This window comes from Quercus suber, unplaced genomic scaffold, assembly GCF_002906115.3.
Source record: "Quercus suber isolate HL8 unplaced genomic scaffold, Cork oak 2.0 scaffold_85, whole genome shotgun sequence".
NCBI classification, from domain to species: domain Eukaryota; kingdom Viridiplantae; phylum Streptophyta; class Magnoliopsida; order Fagales; family Fagaceae; genus Quercus; species Quercus suber.
Window position 1 is genome coordinate 1,684,900 of NW_027069550.1, and position 27,069 is coordinate 1,711,968.

At 35.2% G+C, this 27,069-nt stretch overlaps 2 protein-coding genes across 8 annotated transcripts in view; both read left to right on the plus strand.

Moving 5' to 3' along the window:
* The first annotated feature begins 563 nt into the window (after positions 1 to 563).
* The window catches only part of LOC136067780 (protein DMR6-LIKE OXYGENASE 2-like), a 34,719-nt gene continuing 8,213 nt past the window's right edge, over positions 564 to 27,069 (plus strand). Inside the window, exons 1-3 of one of the 6 annotated variants that reach the window (XM_065774065.1) lie at positions 564 to 883; positions 1,007 to 1,260; positions 1,395 to 1,722. In XM_065774065.1, coding sequence (XP_065630137.1) covers positions 788 to 883; positions 1,007 to 1,260; positions 1,395 to 1,722 — 678 coding nt within the window. In that variant the 5' untranslated portion in view covers positions 564 to 787. Of the gene's footprint in view, positions 1,261 to 1,394; positions 1,723 to 4,799; positions 5,030 to 27,069 lie in introns of those variants that run through there. The other 5 variants (XM_065774066.1, XM_065774067.1, XM_065774068.1 and 2 more) reach the window with 5 other exon arrangements.
* Positions 18,928 to 21,468, plus strand: LOC136067779 (protein DMR6-LIKE OXYGENASE 1-like). 2 transcript variants are annotated; one of them, XM_065774063.1, is made up of 3 exons: positions 18,928 to 19,503; positions 20,249 to 20,552; positions 20,942 to 21,468. In XM_065774063.1, the coding sequence occupies exons 1-3, from the start codon at positions 19,049 to 19,051 to the stop codon at positions 21,188 to 21,190; spliced, it is 1,008 nt and encodes a 335-aa protein (XP_065630135.1). In that variant the 5' UTR covers positions 18,928 to 19,048; the 3' UTR covers positions 21,191 to 21,468. The 2 variants fall into 2 exon arrangements, with proteins under 2 accessions (XP_065630135.1, XP_065630134.1); XM_065774062.1 differs by having other exon boundaries at positions 18,929 to 19,503; positions 20,225 to 20,552.

The following is a 27,069-nucleotide window of genomic DNA, read 5'->3' on the forward strand; positions in this document are numbered from 1 at the left end:
CTTCTCTTCAGCTAAGTTAGTGTCAGCTTCACGCTTCGTTCAGTTGCCTAGGGGCTTCAAATTGCCGTCAGTTGGACTTGGGGACTTTAGCCCGTCGGTTTTGTCTTGATCTAGTCAGCATGCATTTCACTATGTTTAGCTTACGTCACAACTTGACCCGTCAGCCAGAACAGAAGCTGACGGGTTAAGCTAATGGTACTTGCCATAATTCTTCCATATCAAGTGTCCTTAAAAAAGACCCCGAATTTTTGAAGTCATTATATTCTTGTCGCTTTCGAGGTTAAAGACACCCCACCTCAGTGAGACTTTTATCTTCTCTGGGACCAACAAAAAAAGTGGGGCACGCTTGGCATATTTATGGAATCAATAATCTCAAAAGATGGGGGGCAAAATTAATGGTGGGACAAGAGGGAATATAACAGTGGTGTCTAACACAAGAAACTATACAGAACATGGTCATTTATAAAGGAGAAATGGAGGATAAAAAGAAGACCTTACTACCACGCCGGAATAATGCTGGGTGAAATTTCATTGTCTTAGTGGTGATAATGCATTATTAATGCCAACGGAATTTGATTCCATCTGAAGACTCCCTTAGTGAAGTACTGCTATTTTGAATATTTTTACATGGGACCAGCAAAATCACCAATGGGACTAGTACTAAAGCTCCAGGGAAACATGGGACGAACAAAAGCTATTGTCCAAAGTCGTCATTATAGTTAATCAATTTCACTTTTTTTTTTGTTATATATATGAATGTTATCCAGAGCTCCTCTCATATCTTTACATGGAGATGACGCCCTATCAATTAGCCAATAACACACCTCTGACCCTTTCTCCTAATTTCATTCTCCCAGAGGACAAGAGGCCAAACCTCTCAGAGGTACTTCCTTCTGATTCAATTCCCATTATCGACTTAAACGACCATGATATTGATGATGGTCAAGGGCCATCCCCGTTAGTTTCAAAAATATCACAAGCTTGTGAGGAATATGGTTTCTTTCAGATTATCAACCATGAAGTCCCCAGAGAATTATGCCAAAAGGTGTTGGCTGTGGTGACGGAGTTCTTTCAATTACCTCCTGAGGAAAGGGCGCAATATCTTACAAAAGATCATAGCAAGCAAGTAAAAGTGTTCAATTATTACCAAAAGTATGAAGGCATAGGAAAGGTCACAATGTGGAGTGAGACCTTCTCACACCCTTGGCATCCTACTGAAAATTTTACTCATTTGTTACCCACAAATCCTCCTCAGTATCGGTATCTCTGGCTTACTTACAACCTTTTCGTTTTTCCTTACCAAAGTTATCCTATATATGTTTGATTGATTGCAGAAACTCAATAACTTTTTTAAGTCATGCATGCTTTGTTTTGTTTGATTGTCGTATATATAGAGAAGTTTTTGCCGAGTATGCAAGGGCGATTGGAGTTTTGTTTGATAGGCTTTTGAGCTTGATATCCCGAGGGCTTGGCCTAGACAAGGATTGTTTAAAGAGGAGGATAGGTGAGAAGCCTGGGCTTCACACTATAGCAAATTACTATCCAGCATGTCCAGACCCCGAGCTCACAATGGGACTGCCTGATCATAATGATCTTGGTTCAATTGCGGTACTCCTACAGGTGGAGGGAGTGACTGGCCTCCAAGTGATCAAAGATGGGAAATGGTTAACCGTTGATCCTGTGCCTGATGCATTCGTCATCAATTTGGCTGATCAAACTCAGGTAGCCGCGTTATTGTTTAGTCTTTTCTTCAAGAAAACTGAGCAGTCGTAGTTAAGCATTGTGTGCACGGGAGGTTGGTTGTACAGCACTGCATAACTAAAAGTATACAACAATAATTAGCACCAAAAAATATATATATATATATATATATATATATATTTTTTTTTTGGGGTAAATATATATATATATATATATATTATATAATGAAAAATCATTACATATTTTAGAAACGTATAGCTTAAAAAAAGTGTAAGCTAATGCTGTGTATAATTTGAACATCTTCTAAAATGTATAATTTAAACCATTTAATTGTGATTATTTTTAATTATATCTGTGTATATGCACGAGGTTAAACACTGTATATATATAAAATTAAAAACATTTGACTTTTGATTAATTTGATAATATTTTGCCACATAAATTTTTTCGTGTCATATTTCATTCAATATTTAAATCTTCCATTAGGATCTTTGTATATTATTCAATATACAATTATAATAAACTAGCTTGTAACCCTGTGCATATGCATGGATACACTTAAAAATATACAATAAGATGCATAATATAAATCCTATGTATATAATTTAAATATTATTGATAGTCATTTTTATATTTTGTTGATTCTTTAAAAAAATTTGTAAGAATATTGTTAGGTATAAAATATAAATTGTCCTTTTTTAAAAAAAATTATTGTGAAGCACTTTTTTTTTCTTTTTTTTTTTACGATTCATTTATTCTAAACTCTTTGGTTTTTGTACTTAATAACTTACTTGGATTAATATTTAATATGTGATCCCACATTTTATTCTAAAATTAAGAAATAAAACTCTTTAAGAATAAATAATTTAGGACACATGGCACAAAATTGGAACTCTAATTTGAAATTCTAATATGAGTTTCTCTCAGCTTCACCTATTATTATATATATATATATAAATTCCTAATTGTAGAGTATCTAATTCCATATTTAACCACATTTATAATCAATTCATAATAATTATTATCCTAGTTATCAAATTTAATATTTAGACAAAATAAAAAATTATATTATATTAGAAAAATTTGTGCATTGCACTGATTATCAACTAGTTTATATTATAAAAGTTGGATCTTAAAACTATTGGTTGCACAAAATAAGGGCAAGTGTCCATTTTTCACTACATATAATAATGGACAAAGTTTGGCACTAAAAATGTTTAGAGCATTGGACTCCAACCACCAATTGAAAGATGACATTTGTCATTAATGTACATTACACATGGCTCATTTAACCTAACCAATTAAGTGAATTATGTGCATTGCACATGATGATATACATGTTATTTTTCTATTAGTGGTTGGAACCCAAAGTTCCAAATATGTTTGGAGCGAAACATTTTCCAAATAACAATGACACGCCATCTTTTATAAAAGTAAAGATGCATACAAGAGTAAGATTAAAATGACTCCTCTAACCTTCGTTAATTCCTTTTAGTCATTATCCATCAATTCCCCTTTAAAAAATACTTACAAAATTTGATATTGTGGTCATAAACTCCTAAATAAACATGCATTTAAATGTCCACTATCATAAATTTTTTTACTATTCATTTGGGTTCTTTAGAGTAATTTAAATAGTTTACCTATATTTTTCTTCCTATTGGTTACTTTTCTAATTTTAGGTAACCACTTTTCTTTTCACCAACATCAAATTTCCTATTCCCAAATACAGGTCACCATTTTAGCTTAAATGGGTAAGAGTATGAGTAAGCTGATGGGTAACTTGATGTGGAAGGTTTTTGGGTGTTTGGCTACCTATTTTAGATAATATGCTACCAATGCTCTAAATAGCATGAATGCATAAAAACGGACACACACACATATACATATATATATTTTTTGAGGAAACATAGAGATATATAATTAGGAACATTAAGATGTGAGTTTAATAAGGTTTTAATTATCAAATATAATTCTTTAATGATTGAACATTTATAGTAAAAAATTAACCTATATAATTAATGTGTAAATAAATTACGAATACTATTATTTTTTGTTTTTTTCAAGGAAGTTAATTCCGTACCGTACCGGCCGGTACGGCCGGAATTTGTCGTACCAGTACCTATGCCGGTACAAAAATAAGATAGTTTCGTTCCGGTTTAAATACCGGCCTTACCGGGTCGTTTTGGCTGTACCAGAGATTTATATCGAATTTCGGCCGGTAAATCCATACCGGACCGAAACAAAATTCTTCAATTTCTTTGCACAACGATGAGAGAGAGAGAGAGAGAGAGATCTGTAGTTGGTCCGTTTTCAAATTCATATGTTCTTCAATCTTCACGCAACAAAAAGAGAGATGTAGAGCATCTGTTTAGATCTGATCTATGTAGGAGAAAGAGAAGATAATGAAAGAAGAGGAGTACAAGACCAGATGTAGAGGGAACGAGAGTGGGGGTTGTTGAAAATTAAATGAGGATCAACATAAAGAGTGATGGAGGGAGTGTCACGTGTTTTTTTTTTTTTTTTTCTAGTAAATAGAGACTAACGTTTCAACTTTCTATTAGATGGTCAAATCCAAATAGTAGTTTTTGTTTTTATTTTTAAATGGCATAAGCATTTAAAATTCATTAGAGTGATTTCCACTGTCAGACTAATAAAAAACTGTATATACCTATATAATATGGATTTTTCTTTTTTTTGATGAAATATATCGTATGGATTAAAAAAAAAGAGAGAAAAGGGATTTGGCTTTTTTTTTTTTTTTTTAAGACTAAAAAGAAAGAAAAGAGATTTGGCTTTTTTTTTTTTTTTTTTTTAAAGACTTTACCCTTTTATTAAATAAATTAATTTATATATATATAATATTTATATATAATGCGGTAAATCCGAAATGGTACACCAGTATTAATCGATACCCGAAATATATTGTACCGTAGTCAAATCAATACAGCTTTCGGTACGGTATTAACTTCCTTTATTCTAAATTCTAGTGGATATATATGTCTGCTTCACTGGTATTTAATTTGTTAGTGGACCGTACATTTAACTTTTGAAATTATTTTTTATATTTATGTATTAACTTTTGTGCTGGTTCTTAGTAATGGAAAGTTCAGGAGTGCAGGACACAGGGCTGTCGCTAACAAGTTGTTGCCACGTTTGTCGTTAGGAATGTTCTATACACCAAATAATGACACTGTTATTGGTCCAATTGAGGATTTGATTGATGAAGAGCACCCTCCAAAGTATCGAAGGTATAGTTTCAAGGAGCATATGGAAGAATTTTATAGGCAAGAAGGAAGGAGGAGGAGAGTAAAGGAAGCTTTTGAGTTGCAACGTTAAATTTTTATTTTTTAATTTTTAAATACAAAGAATAAAATTAAACGGTGTGATCTTTGTTAAATAAATAATGTATTCACCGCCATCAAATATATATATATATATATATAGTATTCACCGTACTACACTATACTGCACTACCGTTTTATATACTACCCTTTGTGTCTCTCTCTTATGTGAGGTTCATAAGGACAGCTCTGATCTACACTCAAATTACGTGAATAAAAAATATACTTTTCTCTATTTTTCTTTCCAACTGCTATGATTTACTCTTTATGACTCTTGAATCTTGATAACTGGTGTGTTTTTTTTTTTTTTTTTTTAACATGATCGTATAATAAATTTTGATACTCTTGTTGTCCACATTCAATGCCATCTGTTTGATACTGAGGAAGGGAAATGAGACAATGAAAAGTAATGTGAGCATAGGAAAGTAAGAAGAAGAAGAAAAAAATTTGTTTTGCTTCAAGTTTGTTTGGTAGAGGGATAGAAGCGTAGAATGATAGATAAACAAAGTTTGGTTACAACTCTCACAAAAAAAATAACATTGCATATATGTTATAAATATTTTTATAATGCATGTCAAATTTCGAGCCAATCAGATATTATTTACTATATTCGATCTATAAATTTATTTTTTATACATAATTTTAGACTTCAAAAACTTGAAATTTAATTAAACATTTGATTGATGATATAATTTTTTATTTTTGATATTCTGAAAATTTTATATGCATAAAAGATATAAACGAAAATTTAATTTAAATGTAGATTTGTCAAAATTCATATCAAATAATAAAAAATATTGAGTTGAGTTCTAGACAATACTACCTCCATCCCATATTGTTGATCATATTTAATAAAAACTCAACTTTTTATGAGAATAGCATTTAATGCATTGTCTTTTAACTAAAAATGTACAAGTTTTCAATATTACCTTTACTAATATAAACTCTAATAGAAGAATGGTAATGATTTTTTAAATAAAAATAAAGGATAAGTTAGGAAATGTATTATTAATATAAACTCTAATAGAAGAATGGTAATGATTTTTTAAATAAAGTAAAGGATAAGTGAGGAAATGTTTTATTAACTTCTTAAAGAGGACTTTATTTTAGAACATCTCAAAATAGAATAATGGGCCAACAATAATTTATTTTTTGGCTAAATTACAAATTTCATTATCTAATTTTTCTCAAAATTCAATCCAATCATTTAATTTCAATTTCATTTAATTGAATCCTCCAATGTAGTCCTTCCGTCGCTACCCCTTAAAAAAAAATTGATTTCTTTTTTTGGTTAATGTAAGAGAAGAATAGCTAAACAATTAGAATTTTCCCCATAAATTCATTTCTTAGTGACCAAACAGGAAAAAGAACAATTTAAAATCCCTAAAAAATCCTTCACTAGAACATACAATCTCCACCTATTCTAAGAATCAAGAGACCTATGCGTTAGGGATGAACTGAGTTTTTTAGCTTATCTTTACTTATAGCTTATTTTTGCTACTATTCATGAGTCTCACTGCACTTTTTAATACTATTCATGGGTCACATTGTACTATTCAGTTAACTTTTACCTTTATTTATAGTACTTTCAGTAAAAGGTTTTCAGTTTCAGCTAAATAAGATGTTCCCAAACGAACACTTATTGCTACCGATATCTGTAGGGTCTGGGTTTAAGCACTTCTACTACTAGATGAGTGGACTTAGGCCTAGCTAGCCCAATACAATAAATTTATAGAGAATGAGTTTAAGAACTAGGTCTTAGTGAGGGTTACAACAACTAGACATGACCATGAATGGGTTGAATAACAAGGACACGGACTAAAGTATGGAATTTTGTCCTCAGCCCCTCATCTGTGGAGCTAATTGATCTTATTATTTTTTCAATGCTTGGTTCCTAAGGTTTCAAAGATGATATAAATTGCTCACGTATTCTCTATTTTTCGCCCCCCTCCCACTTTCTGGAGGATTTCTTTCATTATATAACCCCTTCCAGTTGATCCTGGCCCTCCATTTGTTGATCATGCAGGTCACTACCCGAGTGTTTGTCCCATCAGCCACCTTTCCAAACCTCTTGTGAGTTGCAGCAATTAAAGTAGCACTGTTCAGGGGTCATTTCTTCATTAATGTGGCCAAGACGTTAGTTTTGGGTATTTAATGTGGAGGTGACAGTTTTTCATTGAATTACTCCACCATGTTCCTATGGCTAGCCCATGGTACTTGTCCCTTTCCTTGGGATGCTATGGTAGGTTGCCTTTGATGGCGTGCCGCTCTTCACTTCTTTGATCTCGGTTGGCCGAGGACAGGATCGTCCTCGGTGATGTTTCTTGGCACTTGAGACTTTCTTCGATCGTCCTCGGACATTTCTTCCTTCTCGGAGTGGGCTTTGGGCCTAGTATAAAATGGGGCACGGTTTGCCAAATTTTATGACCCCACAATATCTTTTTTTTTTAGGGAGAACATTGAAAGGTAGAACCATGTTAAATGTTATTATCTTGTATGAATTTTTTGTTTCTTATTCGTGTGAATGTGTTTCCGTTAATGCCCAATCACACCCCACAAATTCCACAACTCATGGGTGGCTGACTATGAAGGATGCCACATTGAAAGCTCGGAAATGTGTTGAAAACACAAGAGTAATTTAGACCCCCAATTTAAAGTTACGGCTCGATAGTTTTTACACTAACTTAATACAAAGTGCGGAATAGTGTAAATGCGAGCAGATAAACAAATAAGCTACTCTAATCCATAAACTAAACAACACAACAGTATAATGGAATATAAAAGAGTAGGAAAGAAAGATGCAAACACAGAAAACACTAAGACGTGTTTTCGAAGAGGAAACTGAAGAACTCGGCGAAAAACCTCTCCGCCGCCCTCCAAGTGGAAATCGATCCACTAGACAACAGTTTGGATACATAGGTTAGCAAGAGACCCTCCAAGCTTAATCTACCTGATGCACCTAAGCCCTCCAAGCTCCTACTCCAACAAGGCTTCTCAGAACCGTGTCTTGTCTAACTCTCTGGATCCCGCAACAAGCTCCATGTTGCATCTGCCATTCCAGGCTTCTTCCAATACTTCCCAGCAACACCAAAACCTCACTCAACACACTCAAAGGGTGAGGTAAGTGTTTGGGCTATCAACCTCTCAATGGTATGGAAATGGAGAGGGAAGGGTTGAGGAAATACCACAAGCAAGTATATAGAGAAAGGTGGAGATGACAATCTTTAATTCCCAATGTGTTTGGATAGAGTTTTCTCTTTGACGCATTCCTCAACTTTTGTGGGTAACGATGGTATATATAGGATAGGTGCAAAAAGTGTGAGTCAGTCAGTACAGGTTGGCAGAACAGGTTGTCTCGCGGGTGTCAAGTGGGAAGGCCTTACTCGCGAGATACTCGCGAGAGACAGCTGTCTCTACCTGGCCTGACTCTTCGCATTTTAGCATGTGCAAACACATGTTTCACTTCGCAGGAAGCTAAGTCGCGACATACCCGCGAGAATCCTTCAGCCTCCAAATGCTTGAATCTTTACACACTCTCTCTATCACACAATCATTACAACAAATCCCACAATAAATACAGGGTATGAACAATTGGAAGTAATTACAATCAAATTTGGCATGGAATAAAAGCCAACAAAATACATAGTTGTAAATAACAACTTTACAATCTCCCCCTTTGGCTATTCCGTGACAAAACCCTAAAACAGACTCTAGACTTAAACGTGAGTTTGGGAACAAAGGCAAAACTTACTCACAACTAATTCTAGATTCTGATACACTCTTGAAACATATGAACAAGTATCTCCTGAAACACAACAACACACTAACATCATTGTATGCAGAAAACTTGAAAAGCATATGGAGCAATAATAGCATGATCAAGCAAAATGAAATAGAAACACTAGATCATGGCAAGATCAAACGAGCAATCACTATACACAAGCGATCACTATGCTCATTCACACAAGGAATGAACATCCGGATATGTAAGATGATAAGCTCATTTGAAGAGTATCATTTGCAAATCCAACACTCAACCAATGCGAAATACACGAAGTATTTGCATCTAGGAACAATCCTACTAGGGCACAAGAGTGTTGTATTGAAGAAAAATAAAAGACATTAAACTTAAAGTACATAAGCATAAAGGCTGCATATGCATGGCACAAACCATAAAAGCCTACAAAATGCAATGAAACAAACCCTTAAAGCTTACAAAAGTAACATGGGTACATGAAAGACATGCTACAAAGCATAGACAAAAACACAAAAGAAACTTCTGAAATTATACTTAAATAAAAACAGAGTATCAAAGTTTTTAAACCAAAACACATGTAAAACAGTTATAAAGACTAAAAGAAACTGAATAAAACCGTCTGAAAACCAATACCCAATGTTACTATGTTTCTAAACTATACTCTCCCTAATGCTGTGCAAGCTCTTCTCCAGCTCCCCCTCAAAATTGTCTTCCCCTTTTTGACCGGAATGGCCAAAGGACTAGAATTGATCTGACTCTGAATCTGATTCATGAATGGAAGACAAATCCTGAATCTGCGATGCTAATGCGGTGATCTGTCCTTGAAGGTACGCGAACTGATCTACTGTGTGCTGCACATGGGAGTTAAGCACTGTAGACATCTGATCCATCTTAGCAAGCACCTAATCAAGTTTGCTTAAGCCTTGTGGTGGAGCTGAAGATGATGGTTGTGCAGAGGGCTCTAGAGCCGAGGTGAACCTGTCAATTTCCTCCTCTGTATCTTCACCTTCATCTTGCTGAACCCGTCGTGGTGGTGGTATGGTATGCACACCAGTCTTGGAGCCTCTAATGTGGGCTGTGCTTCTAGTCAGAGTATTAGCACCAATGGGATAGTCTCTCTGAACTATACCACTTGGAAATTTCAACTTGGTCTTAGCGATGAATCCCATGATCAGTGTGGGAAATGGCATTATGGTTCTTGTATTCTGCTTCTTGATGCTCTTTTTTAGAATGTGGAAGATGTGGCTGCAAATATCAATCTCCTTGTGAGTGAAAAGATCATAGAGAAACCTCGTCCTTGGAGCTGATAGTGTGGTGAGGTTGGTGACTGGATACAGGTTATGAATCATCATATAACTCAAAGTTCTCATTTCTGGGGAAAACTTGAGTGTATCCATTGATGATTTCGTTGGAACCCCTCCAAGAGTCGATATCATTTCCTTGATAGACCCCAATCTTTCATCATATTGAACTGACATGGGTTGAGAGGGAGGACGTATCTCTAACAAGTCTTGAATGCTGTCCCTTGTAATTACAAATTCCTTGTGCCTCACCTAGCAAATAATCCTGTCATCTTCCACATCAGCATTTGAGAAGAACTCTCTAATAATTTCTGAGTACACAGTCCCAACTGGATTCAACAACTTGATCTAAGTTCTCTCTTTGAATGCATTCGGAATGCATGTGTGCTCAAATGCCTCTAATTGAACTACCCGTTCCATGATGATGGTTGCTTTCTTGTAGCAATCATTGAACTTCATATCTGCTTCCGCAAACTTGAAGTGATCAGAATCAGTGTGTGCATGCTTCGAGGATGGTTTCTTCTTAGCTGCATGCTTGGTGGGAGACATCTGCATAAATTCACAAAGAAGGGAGGGAACAAATGCACAAATACCAAGACAGAGCACACAAACAAAAATTTGATTAGGTTCAAGTTAATCCCAACACAAGGAATAAGCAACACCATATAAAGCAAGGAAAAATAAGCAAAGTGCATGCAAGTAAGTAACTATGCATGTGTGTGCATCTGTGTGCATATGCTGGTGCATGTGTGTGCAGCATGAGATGCATGGGGGTGTGCCTAGAGGGTGCCTAGGTGTGTGCCTAGTGAGTGCATCATGTGCGAAGTATAGGAAACCCATGAAAAAAGACCAAACTAAGTAAAGTAAGGTCAAATATATGGAAATACAAGAATTGGAATTCACATGAAATGAATTAGGCACAAAAATGTCACTTGGACATTTTGACAAACACTTAGCATGCACAAATGTAAATATAACATGAATAATGCATGAACATGGGAAAATCTACCCTCAATACATGATAAAATGCCACAAATGGGCCAACAAAGATGCAGAAACACCAAATGGGACACATCCCAACCAAAAATATGACAAAGATTCACCCAATTTTGAAAACCAACCCAAATTTTCGAAAAACCCCAAATATCAAAAACCTAACACAAAATTCTGCATAATCTAAGCAAAAACTGAAAAAGAAATGTTTAAGAAACCTACCTTGTAAAAGAAAATGCAGAAAAAATGCTTGGATTGAAGGGGATTGAATGCAATAGTGATTTGGGTTGAGAAGGAGTTTATGCGAGGGAAGTAATTGTGATTTGAAAAACTGTCACATCAGTAATATAAAACTGAAAACATGCATTTTTCGCGGGTTAGAGAGTAGCGACACAGTCGCGAGACAACAGCGAAAATGGCCACTGAAGCACAAAAGCTGTCACGAGAAGCTTTAAGTCGCGAAACAGTCGCGAGACAGTTGCGATAGTTTCTGTCTGAATTTTGAGAAAATCCAATTTTTGGCCAAACAGCATTTCGCGAGAAGCTGTTGGTTGCGAGATAGTCGCGATACAGTCGCGAAAGTTTCTGTGTGACAAGATGAAAACTTATCTCCCTCAAGCCCTTTTCGCGGGAAGCTCTAAGTCGCGAGCTTCTCGCGAAACAGCCCCTGAACCAGTTTTTGAAGTAAAACACAAAAATGCATTTTGAACAAAAACAAAAGACACGAAAGTATAAAATCACTTCCAAAAACAAATAAAACACTTAAAAATCTTTTTGGGTTTGATCAACCAATTCTTGAGCATATATATCACATTTGAACATGTATAATCACACAAATGAGATAGGCATTGATTGAATCAAAGTCTTGTGTGTTGTGTGTGAATATCAAATGTGGAATAGTCTATAGACCAGAGCAAAACTTCAATGATCAATTCAAACGAGCCATACACAGCTGATACGAAATCAAGTGGACTATCTCCATCATAGAAATGAGTATATATGACCTCCCACACATTGAATACAAAACTTAGAAGCTTTTCATTTGGCTTCTACAAAAAGCATAACAAAAGGTCCACTTAATTTTGTTTGGACAAGAGCATCTCTTTTTGAAATTGATGCTTGAAATTTATGATATTTCAACATTGACGATTAGCCTTTGGCTTTTTGAGCACCATATAAAACATATTAAGAAGAGTTGCTTTCCCTTTTTCCTTAGTCAAATATTAGTGTGTGCAACAGACTTTTGCAGCTCAATATCTCTTTTCATTTGGAGATTTACATTTGGTGAGCTCTTTTTGCAAAGCATATAAATAAAGTAGGAAGAGATATAGACACAAGTCTATGCAAGTATCAAGACCAACAAGACTATTGACCAATTATTTATGACAAGCTTGAAAATCTATTTACAACAGTCACACATAGTGTTCAAGATTTCTTCCACATAGAAATGAGTGCATACATAACAAGCCAAGATCGTAAATGCACTACGTCATTAGTACAAAGGTACTAGATCAAACTCACATGTGACATGCACAAAACATGTGATCAAACTTTTGAGAATTTTCAAATTTTTATGGGTTTTTGAATTTTTGAATACACCCAAAACAGAACAAGACAAGTAAGATCAACAAAACAGCTGGTAGAAACCAACCGAATAAAATAACAATAGCAAAAAGAAAGCAATGCATGAAGTGATGCAATAGTAAATGTCCCTAAACATTGAAAGAATTTATGCATGGACATGTTATAATGTTTATGCATGAGTACCCCTTTTCACCCACACATCACGTGCGTTAAGGGTGATATCCTTGACGGATTGGGTACGAGAGTTTGGACTTTCAAACCTTCTGGTGAAACTCTCCAAGCAAGTGGTGAAGGCACCGATCATTTTCATCACATTCGTCATACCGGGATCACGATTTTGACTTCTTGGTTGCTCACCACCCCAAGATCTCATATCATTTCTCCTTCCTCGTGACTGAGGTGTGCTTGCATTGTTGTCTGATCTTAGCTTTTGACAATTGGGTCTGGTATGTCCTTACAATCCACAATAATGACACACATAATCTGTTCTGGGACTTCGTTGTGATCTTGGGAGAGATCTTCCTCTAGTTTCATGTCTAGCTATAGATTAATTTCGGGACTTATTCACCCTTCGTTGCTCAGCCACATTCTCCCTTTTTACATCCTCATTTTTCTCAAGAATGGGCTCTTCAACAACCGTCTCGTTTGCCTTCACAAACTTTACTCCTTTGGTGACTTTGGCTAATGAGCAGTTTCCTCCGGTGTATCCCAACCCGGATTTGTCTGAAGAAGGTTTTTGAGCTGATATAACATCTTCTAACTTCTGAGAGGAGACTCTCTCTATCTTAGCATGAGCTTGCACAACCTCTTGCTCAAGAAATCTCACCTTCGTATATGCTTCAGACAGCTTACCATTTAGTGTTTCAATCTCACACTCAGCCTTTTTATATCTGATCAAGAGACTTTTGTAATCTTTCTCAGCTTTCTTCATTTTCCTTACAGCTGCCTTGGCTACTCAGGAATACTCTCCCGACTTTTCAAGTAGTAAGGAGTAATTTTCTTGAAGATTAGCTGTATTCTCTTCCTCTTTAGCATCTGATTCTTCCACAATCCCAATAGACTATGAATCAGAATGCTCACCAAACTCCTTCACAAGTGCACCCAAATCATCCGATGACTCCACATGAGCAATGGTCATGAAGGCGGAGTAGTTTCCCTCTCTGTCACAGCTCTCTTCCGAGTCAGAATCAGAAGATTCTGAATCACTGAGCGTCGTGGCATAAGCCTTGCCTTTTCCTCTCAGAAAATTTGGACACTCCTTCTTTAGATGTCCATGGCCATTGCACTCATAGCACACAATGTCTGAAGAAGGTTGATAATCATTCCCTTCTTTCCTAGTAAACTTTTTCCTATCACCTCTTGAAGATGAAAATTTTCCTCTGTTGAATGGTTTTCCACTGTTCTTTATTTTCAAGAATTTTCGGAAGTTTTTCGCAAGATATACTACTTCTTTCTCCACTCCATCTTCTTCGGAAGGATCAACCATTCTTTCAGTGATGGTTTTAAGAGCAAGTGATTTACTCGTCTTGTGGGAAGGTAGTCCAAGCTCATACGTTTGAAGTAATCCAATGAGCTCTTGGATCTTCATTTCATCCAAATCCTTGTTTTCCTCTATGCCTGTGACTTTTGCCCGAAAGCTCTCCGGTAAGGACCTTAAAATTTTTCTCACCACCTTAGTATCTTCAATCTTCTCCCCAAGATTGAGTTTAGCAATTACAATTTCATTGAGCTTCCTATAGAATGAATCAAATGGTTCATCATCCCCCATCTTGAGCTCTTCAAATTTGGTGGTAAGCATCTGAAACTTTGTGTCCTTAACTTTCTTTGTACCTTCATATGTCATCTCCAAAATCTCCCAAGCTTCCTTGGCTATCATCATATGAGAGATCTTGTGGAATTCATTAGGAGACACACTACAAAAAATAGCATTTAACGCTTTACTATTAGCTTTGGCTGCTGCGAGAGTTGCCTTATCCCAAGTGGACTTAGGATCCGTCAGCTTGGTCCAACCAATCTCAACCGCATCCCAAACGGTATCATCTATAGAGTATAAAAATGCTCTCATTCTGACTTTCCAAAAGGCATAATTGTTCCCATCGAAAAATGGTGGAACATTGAGCGATTGAGACTGGTCCATCTCAAATAGGGTCAAGGATCACACTCAGGTATTTAAACCACAGTGAGTGTACCCGCTCTGATACCAATTGAAAGCTCGGAAATGTGTTGAAAACACAAGAGCAATTTAGACCCCCAATTTGAAGTTACGGCTCGATAGTTTTTACACTAACTTAATACAAAGTGCGGAATAGTGTAAATGCGAGCGGATAAGCAAATAAGCTACTCTAATCCATAGACTAAGCAACACAGTAGTATAATGAAATATAAAAGAGTAGGGAAGAGAGATGCAAACACAGAAAACACCAAGATGTGTTTTCGAAGAAGAAACCGAAGAACCCAGCGAAAAACCTCTTTGCCACCCTCTAAACGGAAATCGATCCACTAGACAATCCGTTGGGATACATGGGTTAGCAAGAGACCCTCCAAGCCTAATCTAACCGATGCACCTAAGCCCTCCAAGCTCCTACTCCAACAAGGCTTCTCGGAACTGTGTCTTGTTTAGCTCTCCGGATCCTGAAACAAGCTCCATGTTGCATCTGCCAGTCCAGGCTTCTTCCAATGCTTCCCAGCAGTACCAAAATGTCACTCAACACACTCAAAGGGTGAGGTAAGTGTTTGGGCTATCAACCTCTCAATGGTATGGAAATGGAGAGGGAATGGTTAAGGAAATACCACAAGCAAGTATATAGAGAAAGGTGGGGATGACAATCTCTAATTCCCAATGTGTTTGGCTAGGGTTTTCTCTCTGAAGCATTCCTCAACTTTTGTGGGTAATAAGGGTATATATAGGATAGGTGCAAAAAGTGTGAGTCAGTCAGTACAGGCTGGCAGAACAGGTTGCTTCGTGAGTGTCTCGCGAGAAGGCCTTACCCGCAAGATACTCGCGGGAGACAGCTGTCTCCACATGGCCTGACTCTTCGCATTCCATCATGTGCAAAGCACATGTTTCACTTCGCGGGAAGCTAAGTCGCGACATACCCGCGAGAATCCTTCAGCCTCCAAATGTTTGAGTCTTCACACACTCTCTCTATCACACAACCCTTACAACAAATTCCACAATAAATACATGGTATGAACAATTGAAAGTAATTACAATCAAAATTGGCATGGAATAAAAGCCAACAAAATACATAGTTGTAAATAACAACTTTACACACATCCTTGTCTAAGCACCATTTTTTTTTTTTTTTTTATTCTTGTAGAAAAGAGTTATGCTGGTGCCACAACTTGTGGCACCAGCATAACTTATAGAAAATATGCTTAAATAAACTCCTGCTCTGAACCCTATAGGGTTATGATTTTTTATTTTATTTTATTTTTAAAAAATTATACTAGATTGCCTAGATAAACATTTTTTGGGATTCAACAGGTAGTCCAATACCCATATAATCATTTTTCTTTCTCGTGCTATTGTAGAAGTTTCTTCTTATTGTTCAAAGAATTAAAAAAAGAAAAAAAGAAAAAAAAAGACTAAACTTTGGCAATCAAGTAATATGAAAATATTAGCCAAGGACCTTGTAATTAAATTAACATTTCCCCATTCACAAAGTGTTTGAGGGTCTAGTGGAGAAATTGTTTGAGCTGTGGGATTAGTAGCATAATAATATACACTTTGAACTAGTCAAAAATGGGGGACAACCTTGACATATGTATCTAATCAGTAATAGCAACGTCTACTACGAAATATTCGTGATCAAGCTTTAATAAAGGAGAAATGGAGGATAATAATAAAAATAGTCATGTTAACAGTTGCCTTTAGGGTAATAATTAATAAAGCATAATAGAAAAATTTTGACACAATTTTTATTAGAAATATAAAAAGTAGTTAACAACATTTATTGTTTTATCATTCTTCCAATAAAATGTTTCTAAAAATAGTTCATAAATCAATGCCCTAATAAAATAAGGATTTTACTAACGTATGTTATTATGGCATACATTAGAAAATTATTTTAGAAAATTTTTTATAGGGAAAAAAATGACTAACTATTTGAAAAAAAAAAATTATCAATTTTTATAAAATAAATTCCTAAAATGGATGATTATTATACATCTTTAAGAGTATACGATAACTGAACATTAAAAAAGAAAAGAAAAGAAAAAGAAAAAGCTTTACTATCATGCTTGATTGATGCAAGGTGAAAATGAAAAATTCATAGTCCATTGGTAAAAGGATCGGTGTTTAGAATATTAAGAGGCTGTTTAGTAAAATATTTTTAATAATGTTATTTGTATTTCTTAAAAATACACATAAGTAAAAAATATAAAAATATATTTAATATTGTTTAAATACTGAAAATTATGGCTAAGAACACCCTGCCAAACTGCCGGTTATTAACGAGAAATTATTAAAAGCTCCGGGAGGACTGCTGACTTGGTCCTCTCAGGTCCTACCAACCAATAAAAATACGACAGCGGTAAAAAAAAAAGTCAGCTTCCACTAACACACTTGCAAAAAAACCTAAATGCAAAACCAAACTTACTGGAAAAAATGGTTTCAAACAAAAAAACCCACTGGAAAAAATCAAACCCATTATCTTCATCTTTCTTTTTCTCCCTCTCTCTATTTCGCTATTTCCCCACTCTCTTCTCAATTGAAAATTAAAATACCTAGAAGTCTAGGCCGTGGAGCGCAACGCAGTGACAGTCAACAGAGGCTCTTAGAACTGAGACGCCACAAGCTCCAGGGCGGCCGATTTTGGTATCAGATTCGGTGGGGACCTGAGGATTTTGGTGGTGGGGAGAGACAGATTTGGAGTTTTGGGTTCTTTGCTGAGATGGAACCCATACCCACTTCAATCTCAACATTGATTGTGATGGTGAGATGAAGGTGCAGAGCGAATTTTTTTTTTTCATCATAGTTGTATTTTAAGAGCAAAGTCAGCAGCAAACTTGTTGGAACTTGGGAGAGGAGATTTTTGCATTTGAGTGTTGCTGGGTTCCTTTTTTTTTTTTTTTGAGAAACTGTTGCTGGGTTCCTTGATTTGAAAGTTGTTGTCATTATTTATTTGTTTTTATGGGAAACGTTGCTGTCATTTGTATAAGGGAATATGAATAAAACATCAGAATCATTATCCCAAAATTATCAAGGAGGTCTGAATTACTCTATCTAATTCAAATATTTGCTTTGTGTTCATTCTAAAGGCATACACCAAAGATAAGGATACGGTTTTGTACATACCACTAACTTTGATTGATTTTCATTTTCTTTTTTCCAAATTAACAATATTGAAGAAATAGCAAAGATTGATGTTCGAAAGTTTGAATCAAGATTGTATCAGTTATATTCGGTTATGGGTTTGCTGCTGGCTTTGAAGAATTGGTTTTGATGCTTTGAGCGTTGCTGGGTTCCTTTTTTTTTTTTTTGAGAAACTGTTGCTGGGTTCCTTGATTTGAAAGTTGTTGTCATTATTTATTTGTTTTTATGGGAAACGTTGCTGTCATTTGTATAAGGGAATATGAATAAAACATCAGAATCATTATCCCAAAATTATCAAGGAGGTCTGAATTACTCTATCTAATTCAAATATTTGCTTTGTGTTCATTCTAAAGGCATACACCAAAGATAAGGATACGGTTTTGTACATACCACTAACTTTGATTGATTTTCATTTTCTTTTTTCCAAATTAACAATATTGAAGAAATAGCAAAGATTGATGTTCGAAAGTTTGAATCAAGATTGTATCAGTTATATTCGGTTATGGGTTTGCTGCTGGCTTTGAAGAATTGGTTTTGATGCTAATACCGAAATAGAGTTAGGGAGAAAAAGAAAGATGAAGATAATGGGTTTGATTTTTTCCAGTAGGTTTTTTTGTTTGAAACCATTTTTTCCAGTGGGTTTAGTTTTGCATTTTACTGGTTTTGAATTTAAGTTTCTTTGCAAGTGTGTTAGTGGAAGCGGACTCATCTTTTTTTTTTTTAAACTGTCATATTTTTATTGGTTGGTAGGATCTCGAGGACCAAGTCAGCAGTCCTTCCGGAAGTTCTAATAATTTCTCGTTATTAACCAATGGGACTATAACACCAGGGAGACAAGATGGGACAAGATGGGACAGTGGAAGAAGTGTGGAACGAACAAAACTTTTGTCCAAAGTCATCAACGTATCATTATAATTATCAATTGCAATTTTTTTTTGGTTATCCTTCTTTTCTCCGAGGTATCTTATCTCTGAAAGCACCTTTTCTAGTAATAGACAAGGCAGTGTTGATCAACTCTTTGCTTCAACCAGAGCTTCTCCCAAATATTTTCATGGAGACCACACCCTTTCAATTTGCCAATAATACACCTCTCTCGCTTTCTCCTAATTTCATTCTCCCAGAGGAAAACAGGCCTATCCTCTCAGAGGTATTTTCTTCAGCTTCAATTCCCACCGTCGACTTAAATAACCATGATATTGATGATTTAGCTTCAAAAATATCACAAGCTTGTGAGAAATATGGTTTCTTTCAAATTATCAACCATGGAGTCCCCAAAGAATTATGTCAAAGAGTGTTGGCTGTGGTGACAGAGTTCTTTCAGTTGCCTCCTGAGGAAAGGGCACAGTTTCTTACAACAGATCATAGCAAGCTAGTAAAAGTTTTCAATTATTACCAAAAGGTTGAAGGCCAAGGAAAGGTCTTAATGTGGGGCGAGACCTTCACGCACCCTTGGCATCCTACTGAAGATTTTACTCATTTCTTACCCAAAAATCCTCCTCAGTATAGGTATCTCTGGCTTACTTTACCTCCTTTTTGTTTTTCCTCTCTCTCAGATACCAAAGTTTTTTTCTTAAAATTTTAGTTTAAATTTTTGGATAAAGCTCAAATACAGACTTTTTTTTAATAATTGTACCACTATAAACTATTTTACCAAATTTTTATAAATTTTTATTATGGTTAATTCTTACTGATTTTGATATGTGCTCTCTATTAATATTACTCATCTATGCAGCTTGTAAAAACTTCTACAAAATGTTTGTAATTTTAGCGTTATATTTATTTATTTATTAATTTTTTTAATGTTTGATTGATTGCACAAGCTAATAACTTTTAAATATGGTTGCCGTGGGTTTTATTTTGTGGCTGTGGGATGATTTTCTTGGATAGTTGCGGGCTGATTTTCGTGATTGTGGTGGTGGGCTGTGTGAAGTGGCAGCTGACCGGAGGATGTGAATATATATATATATATATTTTTTTTAATAAATGTGGTTGAGATGAATTATTTATGTATGTATATTATTTTATTGTAATGAGTATATTATTTTAATGTGTTGTATATATTATTTTATTATGTTAAAAGACAAAATAAAACCATTAATGTTTGATATTTTGTAAAGTGAGAAAAGAAAAGAAATAATGTAGTTTTTGATGGAGCAAAATAGCGAAAACTATGACTTCACCAATTTAAATGCACTAAGTCACAAGCATGTTTGTTTGATTGTTATAGAGAAGTTTTTACTGAATATGCAAGGGAGATTGGAGCCTTAATGGATAGGCTTCTTAGCTTGATGTCCCAAGGGCTTGGCCTAGAGAAGGATTGTTTAAAGAGGAAGTTAGGTGAGAGGCCTGCCATCTATACACAAGCAAATTACTATCCACCATGCCCAGACCCTGAGCTCACAATGGGGTTGCCTGCTCATAATGATATTTCTGCACTCGTGGTACTCCTACAGATGGAGGGGGTCTCTGGCCTCCAAGTGGTCATAGATGGGAAGTGGGTACCTGTTGAGCCTGTGCCGGATGCATTCGTCGTCAATATAGCTGATCAAATGCAGGTTGGATCGTTGTTTTTCATCTTTTGCTAAGAAATAATTCTCTAGCAAACCAAATAAATAAATATAATTTATAATTTATAATTAAAAAAAAATTAAACGACAAATGGTAATGGATGCCCACTATAAGCCAATTAGTCTTGTGTTTTTAATGATTAGATAACCAAATTAGTCAATTGTGTATATGGTTGGAATTCTCTAATGAAGTTGGGTGACTTTGTCTGTTGGTATCAGTATTGTTGACGAAATTTCTTGTTGAACATTGCACGTATATAGTACTCAATTTAAAATTGAACACGAATATATATTATGCTGCGTGGTTAGAAGGTGCAAATTTAAAACTTAATACGAATATTGTTGACTTTTTGTGGTCATGTCTTCACTTTGTATAGGTTTTGAGTAATGGAAGGTACAAGAGTGTATTACACAGGGCTGTAACCAACAATCGGTTGGCACGACTATCATTACCAATGTTCTATGCACCAAATAATGACGCTGTAATTGGTCCAATTGAGGATTTGATAGATGAGGTTCACCCACCAATGTATCAAAACTATAGTTACAAGGAGTATATGGATGAATTCTACAGGCAAGAAGGAGCGAGGAGGAGGGTAAAGGAAGCTTTTGAGTTACGGCATTAGGAACGTGGTCTTGAACTCTTGATTCGCCCTATATAGGAGCTCGTTTTTTTTTTTTTTTTTTTTTTTTTTTTTTTTTTTTTTCTTGGGCCAGAAATTAATAATAATCACTTAGGGTTTGCATTATTGTCTACAATACATTGATGTTGTTGTTAGGTCTATTCTTCTAAGTTAAATATTAGCATTGATATGCTATGTTGAATATAATTGTATGGATGCACAAGCGAAAACATAAAGTATAGAATATAATAACCCACGAGGGTTACGTGGTTCAGCTTAACGACCTACATCTACGAAGAAAACCCTCAAGGATTGCATCAATAATATATTAGAGTGTAGTATAAATCCTGTGTTACAATGAATCATAACATGTATATATAGAGTAGACTAAATCCTAAATTAATAGACTTATAGTACAAATAAGAGAATTGGCTTGCACACAAAATAGAATTAGGTTTGGGTCTATGCTAATGGGCTAATATATCTCTAACACCCCCTTTTAAACTCAAGATGGAAGCTTGATTAAATCTTGAAATTTGATAAGGTTGAGAAAATTCCTTGAATGAAGTTTGGCTCTATGATGGTGATTTGAGGAAGGCAATAGTTTTGTAGTGTTGATGCGACTTCTAAGGGTGGCATGACTATACTGGAGAGATTTGACGGTAGCAATGGGAAGGCAAAGAAGATGAATGTAGTGGAGAAACACTAAAGAAAACAAAGATTGTTCTTAAATACACCGTAAGGACAGATAACCATAGCCACAGAAAGGTGGCTTTAATATTAAGTTAAATATTAGCATTGATACACCATATTAAATATGATAGTATGGATGTGGAAGTGAAAATATAAAATATAGAATACAATAACACACGAGAGTTATGTGGTTCAGCTTAACGGCCTACATCCACAAAGAAAACCCTAAAGGACTACATCAATAATATATTATAGTGTAGTATAAATCATATATTACAATGAATCATAACATATGTATATGTAGTAGACTAAACTCTAAATTAATAGACTTCTAGTACAAGTAGGAGATTTGGCTTGCACACAAAGTAGAATTAGGCTTGAGCTTATGCTAATGAGCTAATATATTTCTAATATCCTAAAATCCAATTAACTGTATGACATTATCTTATAAATAATAAAAGTAGTTTTATTTTCTGAAGTAGATTTTGCTTGAATATTTGGACATTATACTGTAGTTCATAAGATGCATTATTTGTGATTTTGGTATGAGAATGAAATTCACTTATATAATATCTAAATCATAAGTTCCTTGTAAATTCAGAAACCCTAGTTCATAGTTAGTGATAAAATTACGCATTTCATCTATAAGAACTATAAGTCAATCATGATAATCTATCATGACTTCTAATTGATATGCTTGTGTGTCTTAAGTGTTTTTTAAGGTACACTAAACTAGATCATTATGAGGTTTATTGTTCAACTAACTACTGTCACTTGCATGAATAGATATCACAACTACTACTTTCATAGACTCTCATTCTTGAGAGGATGGTGAGCTCAAATATAAAATGTTGATTGCTTTGATGTATATTGGAGTGAGATCTTGCATGGTCAATACCTTAGTACTTTAGGCAATCACATGTAGTTAGGCCTACCCACGGGTCAGTTCGGGTCAGGTTTTTGCCCAACCCGAAACTGACCCAATCACTTCGGGTCTTCTAAACCTAGACTCGTCGCCAACCTGCCGAAGGCAGTGATTCGGATGGTCGAATGTCGTCGTTTTCTGGTTGGGTCTCGGTCAACTTCGGATTGTGCAAATAATCGCCAAATTTGCAAAAATTAGCTTGTTTTTGCTGGATTTGACAGGATCTCAAAGAGATCTTGGCAGATCTCAATGAGATTAGACCGAATCTTGAAGAGAGTAGGCCAGTTCTCGATGAGATCTCGCCATATCTCAACAGATTGGACAAAATCAGATCGGTAAACCACTCTAATCGGCCAAGAAAGCTATTTTCAGTGTGTTTTCCAGTTAGGTCAGTTGAAAATTGATTTTCCATGCTTAAACCCATCAACAGACCTGCCGGTCTCAAGTTTTAGGATTAGAGACCCACCGTCAACTGTCGCCGGCATTGGGTTGGCCGGTTCAGCTGAGTTGGTCAGGTGAGTCGAGTACCAAGTCTGGTTGGACACCCCTACATGTAGTATCATGGGAACGCACATTCTTAAGACAAAATTCATATTCTCTTTTTGAAGACATGGAATATCCACTTGACATTTAATTGGAATTGATTATTTAAAGTGTTCAGTCTTATTAATATAGTAAAGAGTTACTAAAGTTTATAATTAATAAAATTAGATTTCAAAAATATAAAAATAATCTAAAAATTAAATTGGGGACTCTAGAAAATAGGATTAAGTGATTTACAAAGTGACTGTAACTTTTACAAATTTGTTTCACTTTTAGTGATTTCATATGAGGGATCCAATGTAAAATAATAGAGTCTTGGGTATAAATAAAAACCTAAAGTAAATTTTATTTTTATAATAGAATAAAATATAATTAATAGTAATTTTGGACTTATTAAGAATTGATAGAAATCTCAAGACACATTGGAGCTAACGTTTTTATTTTCCTTTGGTCCCATCTAAAGCCACATGCTAAAGCCCAATTAAGTTGGCCTAAAAATTGATCCAATTACAAAAATGACCAGTTTTAAGTCAATAACCAAATTTGACCTCAATTTGATCAAAAATCATACCCGAATTCCGTTAAAATAATTGTTCACAGGCTGATCAATAAGATTTTAAACAAGTAAGATATTGGCATATTGCATAAATATATATATATATTTTTTAAAATGCTCATCACTTTGCAATTTTTGCTAATTGTTAATGATTGGCTTGATTGCGAATGTCTAGCACGAAACTTTCACGGATTAAGCAGTTTATAAAACAGAGGATAGCAAAGGCCTAACTACAGACAGAATGATGAACTCCTTGAAAATGGATAACCATTGACTCAGAGTCTCAGACGTCTTGTGATGCCAGTGGAGTTTATAATATTTTAATGCGCATGCGATTACAAGATTCTAGTGAAAAATAATGGGACTGATGAATCTTTTATCCAAAGCCATATCATTAATAATATCAATAATAATTTCTTCTGGTTCACAATATCTTTCTTTACTCCAACTGATCGCAAAAACTCGTTTTTTGGTATAATATAAGGCTAGTCTTGATCAACTCTTTTCTTCAACCATAGCTCCTCCAGTGGCGGCTCTAACATATATTTTTAGGGGGGTTAGTAAGAAGATGTATCTTGGGTAAAAAAAAAAAAAAGTGAATCTTGCGGTCTACATGATTTCTTTATTACAAAATTTTTCATAATACGTAGTAGTAAAAGAATAAAAGATGAGAAATGCTACATCTGAAACATTTTCACAATACTTTTCCAACAAATTTTACCTTATAAGTTGTTATTAGTTTTAATTTAAATTCACTACTGAAATTACTTTTTTTTTTTTCTTATTAGTAATAACTAGTAACAATTTGCTAATTAGACTTTATTATGAGCGTATTATGAACATAGCATTCCTCATATAAGATAAACTATAAGTTTATTGCATATTATTTATTAATATGATGAAGATAATAATTATTGTTATTAAGATTAAATCTTAGAAATCATTTATTGTTTTTAAATACAATCAACATATGAATTATCATTGTTAAGTGAACTCCAAGTGAGATCTAAATACAATAAACTTTTATGTATTAGTTTATTTTAAATTTGTTAAGATGTAAATGATTTTTTTAAGATTTAAGATGAAAAAATTTATACTTTTGTTGTTAGGTTTACTATTTTTCCCCCATATTTTAGATCATATTGGTTTTTATTTTATTTTTATTTTATTATTATTTTTGTGTGTGTGTGTGTGTGTTTAAAAAGACCAAGATATTGTCTAGATGCTCATATTCAAATTCATTTAAGCTAGGCTTAAAAAAAATTTAAGTTTAGGGGGTTCAAAATTTATTTTAGGAGGATCAAATTAAAAAAAAAATTATATAAATTTTTTTATTTTTTTGGCCCAGCTCAGGGGGTTCATTTGAACCCCCTGGGCTGCACCTAGAGCCGCCCGTGAGCTCCTCTCTCTTATGTTTTCATGGAGATGACACCCTATCAATTAGCCAATAACACACCTCTCTCGCTTTCTCCTAATTTAATTCTCCCAGTGGACGAGGCCAAACCTCTTAGAGGCACTTCCTTCGGCTTCAATTCCCATTATAGACTTAAATGACCATGATACTGATGATGGTCAAGGGCCATCTCCGTTAGTTTAAAAAATATCACAAGCATGTGAGGAATATGGTTTCTTTCACATTATCAACGATGGTGTTCCCAAAGAATTATGCCAAAAAGTGATGGCTGTGGTGACAGAGTTCTTTTAATTACCTCCTGAGGTTAGGGCACAATATCTTACAGAAGATCATACCCAGCAAGTAAAAGTGTTCAACTATTACCAAAAGTATGAAGGCATAGGAAAGGTCACAATGTGGAGTGAGACCTTCTCGCACCCTTAGCATCCTACTGAAATGAAGTAAAGTAGGGGAATATAAAGAAGAAAAATTCCATTACAAGAGAGTCATTTGAGAATCAGTAGAAAAACACTATGGCCACAAGAACTGTAATTGTACTTTAGTTCAAAAGAAATATATCTAAAAACTACTCTCCTTGGAATTTGCAGAGGAAGATTTTCCTTGCATAAAACTTCTTTATTTTCATTTTGTAGCCATCTTTAACCTACTGTAATTGTTGTCCAACTCATTGAAATCCAGTATCTAGCCCACTCTCTACAAATTCATTATATTGGGTTCTTTAGGCCTTTGTCCTTTTCATTTTTGGGCTTGGGAACCAAAACGTGCCCTTACAATTGGCATTGTCCGTGGGAAAACTTGAATATTCTTGAGTTCATCTTCCAACCATGGTAGGTTCTGGGCCACACCATGAAGAATTTGTGGGATCTCAACATCAAGATCAATTTCTCAATCTTGAGTGGAGGAGAGACTGTGAAGTCAATATGCACACCATTTACACCAGTAGGAGTCAGTTTAGAAGTGGAAGTCATGTGTCCCATGGGAAGAATACTAGGAACATGCAATTGGAAATAGACCATTTGCGGAGGAAGTTATGTCGTAAGCAACGTAGAAAGATTCTTTCAAGCTTAGAGCCTTCTTCTGACGATGATAATGATGATAGCTATAGGCCCAGATCAAGGACTCCCTTCAATGAGTCTTATTCATGCAATAAGGACCGTCATTACAGGCGGAAAAGCAAAAGCCCACCCCACCGGGGCCTGGGTAATAATGCTATGAGCAAGGCTTTGCATCAAATTTCTAAGTCACCTTTTACATGTAGGATTGAAGGGGGAAAACTTTCTCGACAGTTTACTCAGCCAAAATCCACCATGTATAATGGTAAAACAAACCCTGTAAAACATGTCAGCCACTTCAACCACAGAATGGTTGTTCACTCAAAGAATGAAACCTTGATATGCAAGGTGTTCCCCTCCAGCCTGGGACCAATGGCGATGAGATAGTTTGAAGAAAGGTTCAATTAATTTCTTTAAGGAGCTTACCAAAGCGTTCGGGGCTTGCTTTGTTAGTTGAAGTAGGGTCCCTCGACCTTTGGACTCCCTGTTGTCTATGACTATGCGAGAAGGAGAAACCCTGAAGATGTACTCTGACAAGTACTGGGAAACACGATTTGAGAAAGTCATTGACAAGGAAGCCTGCTTGGAGTGTACGTCAGCTCATGGATCATATTGATAAGTACAAACGGGCCGAGGAGGACCAGCAACAAGGAAAGTGGAAGGCCAAGGTAGGCCCCCAGGATCGAAGGGATTTCAGGT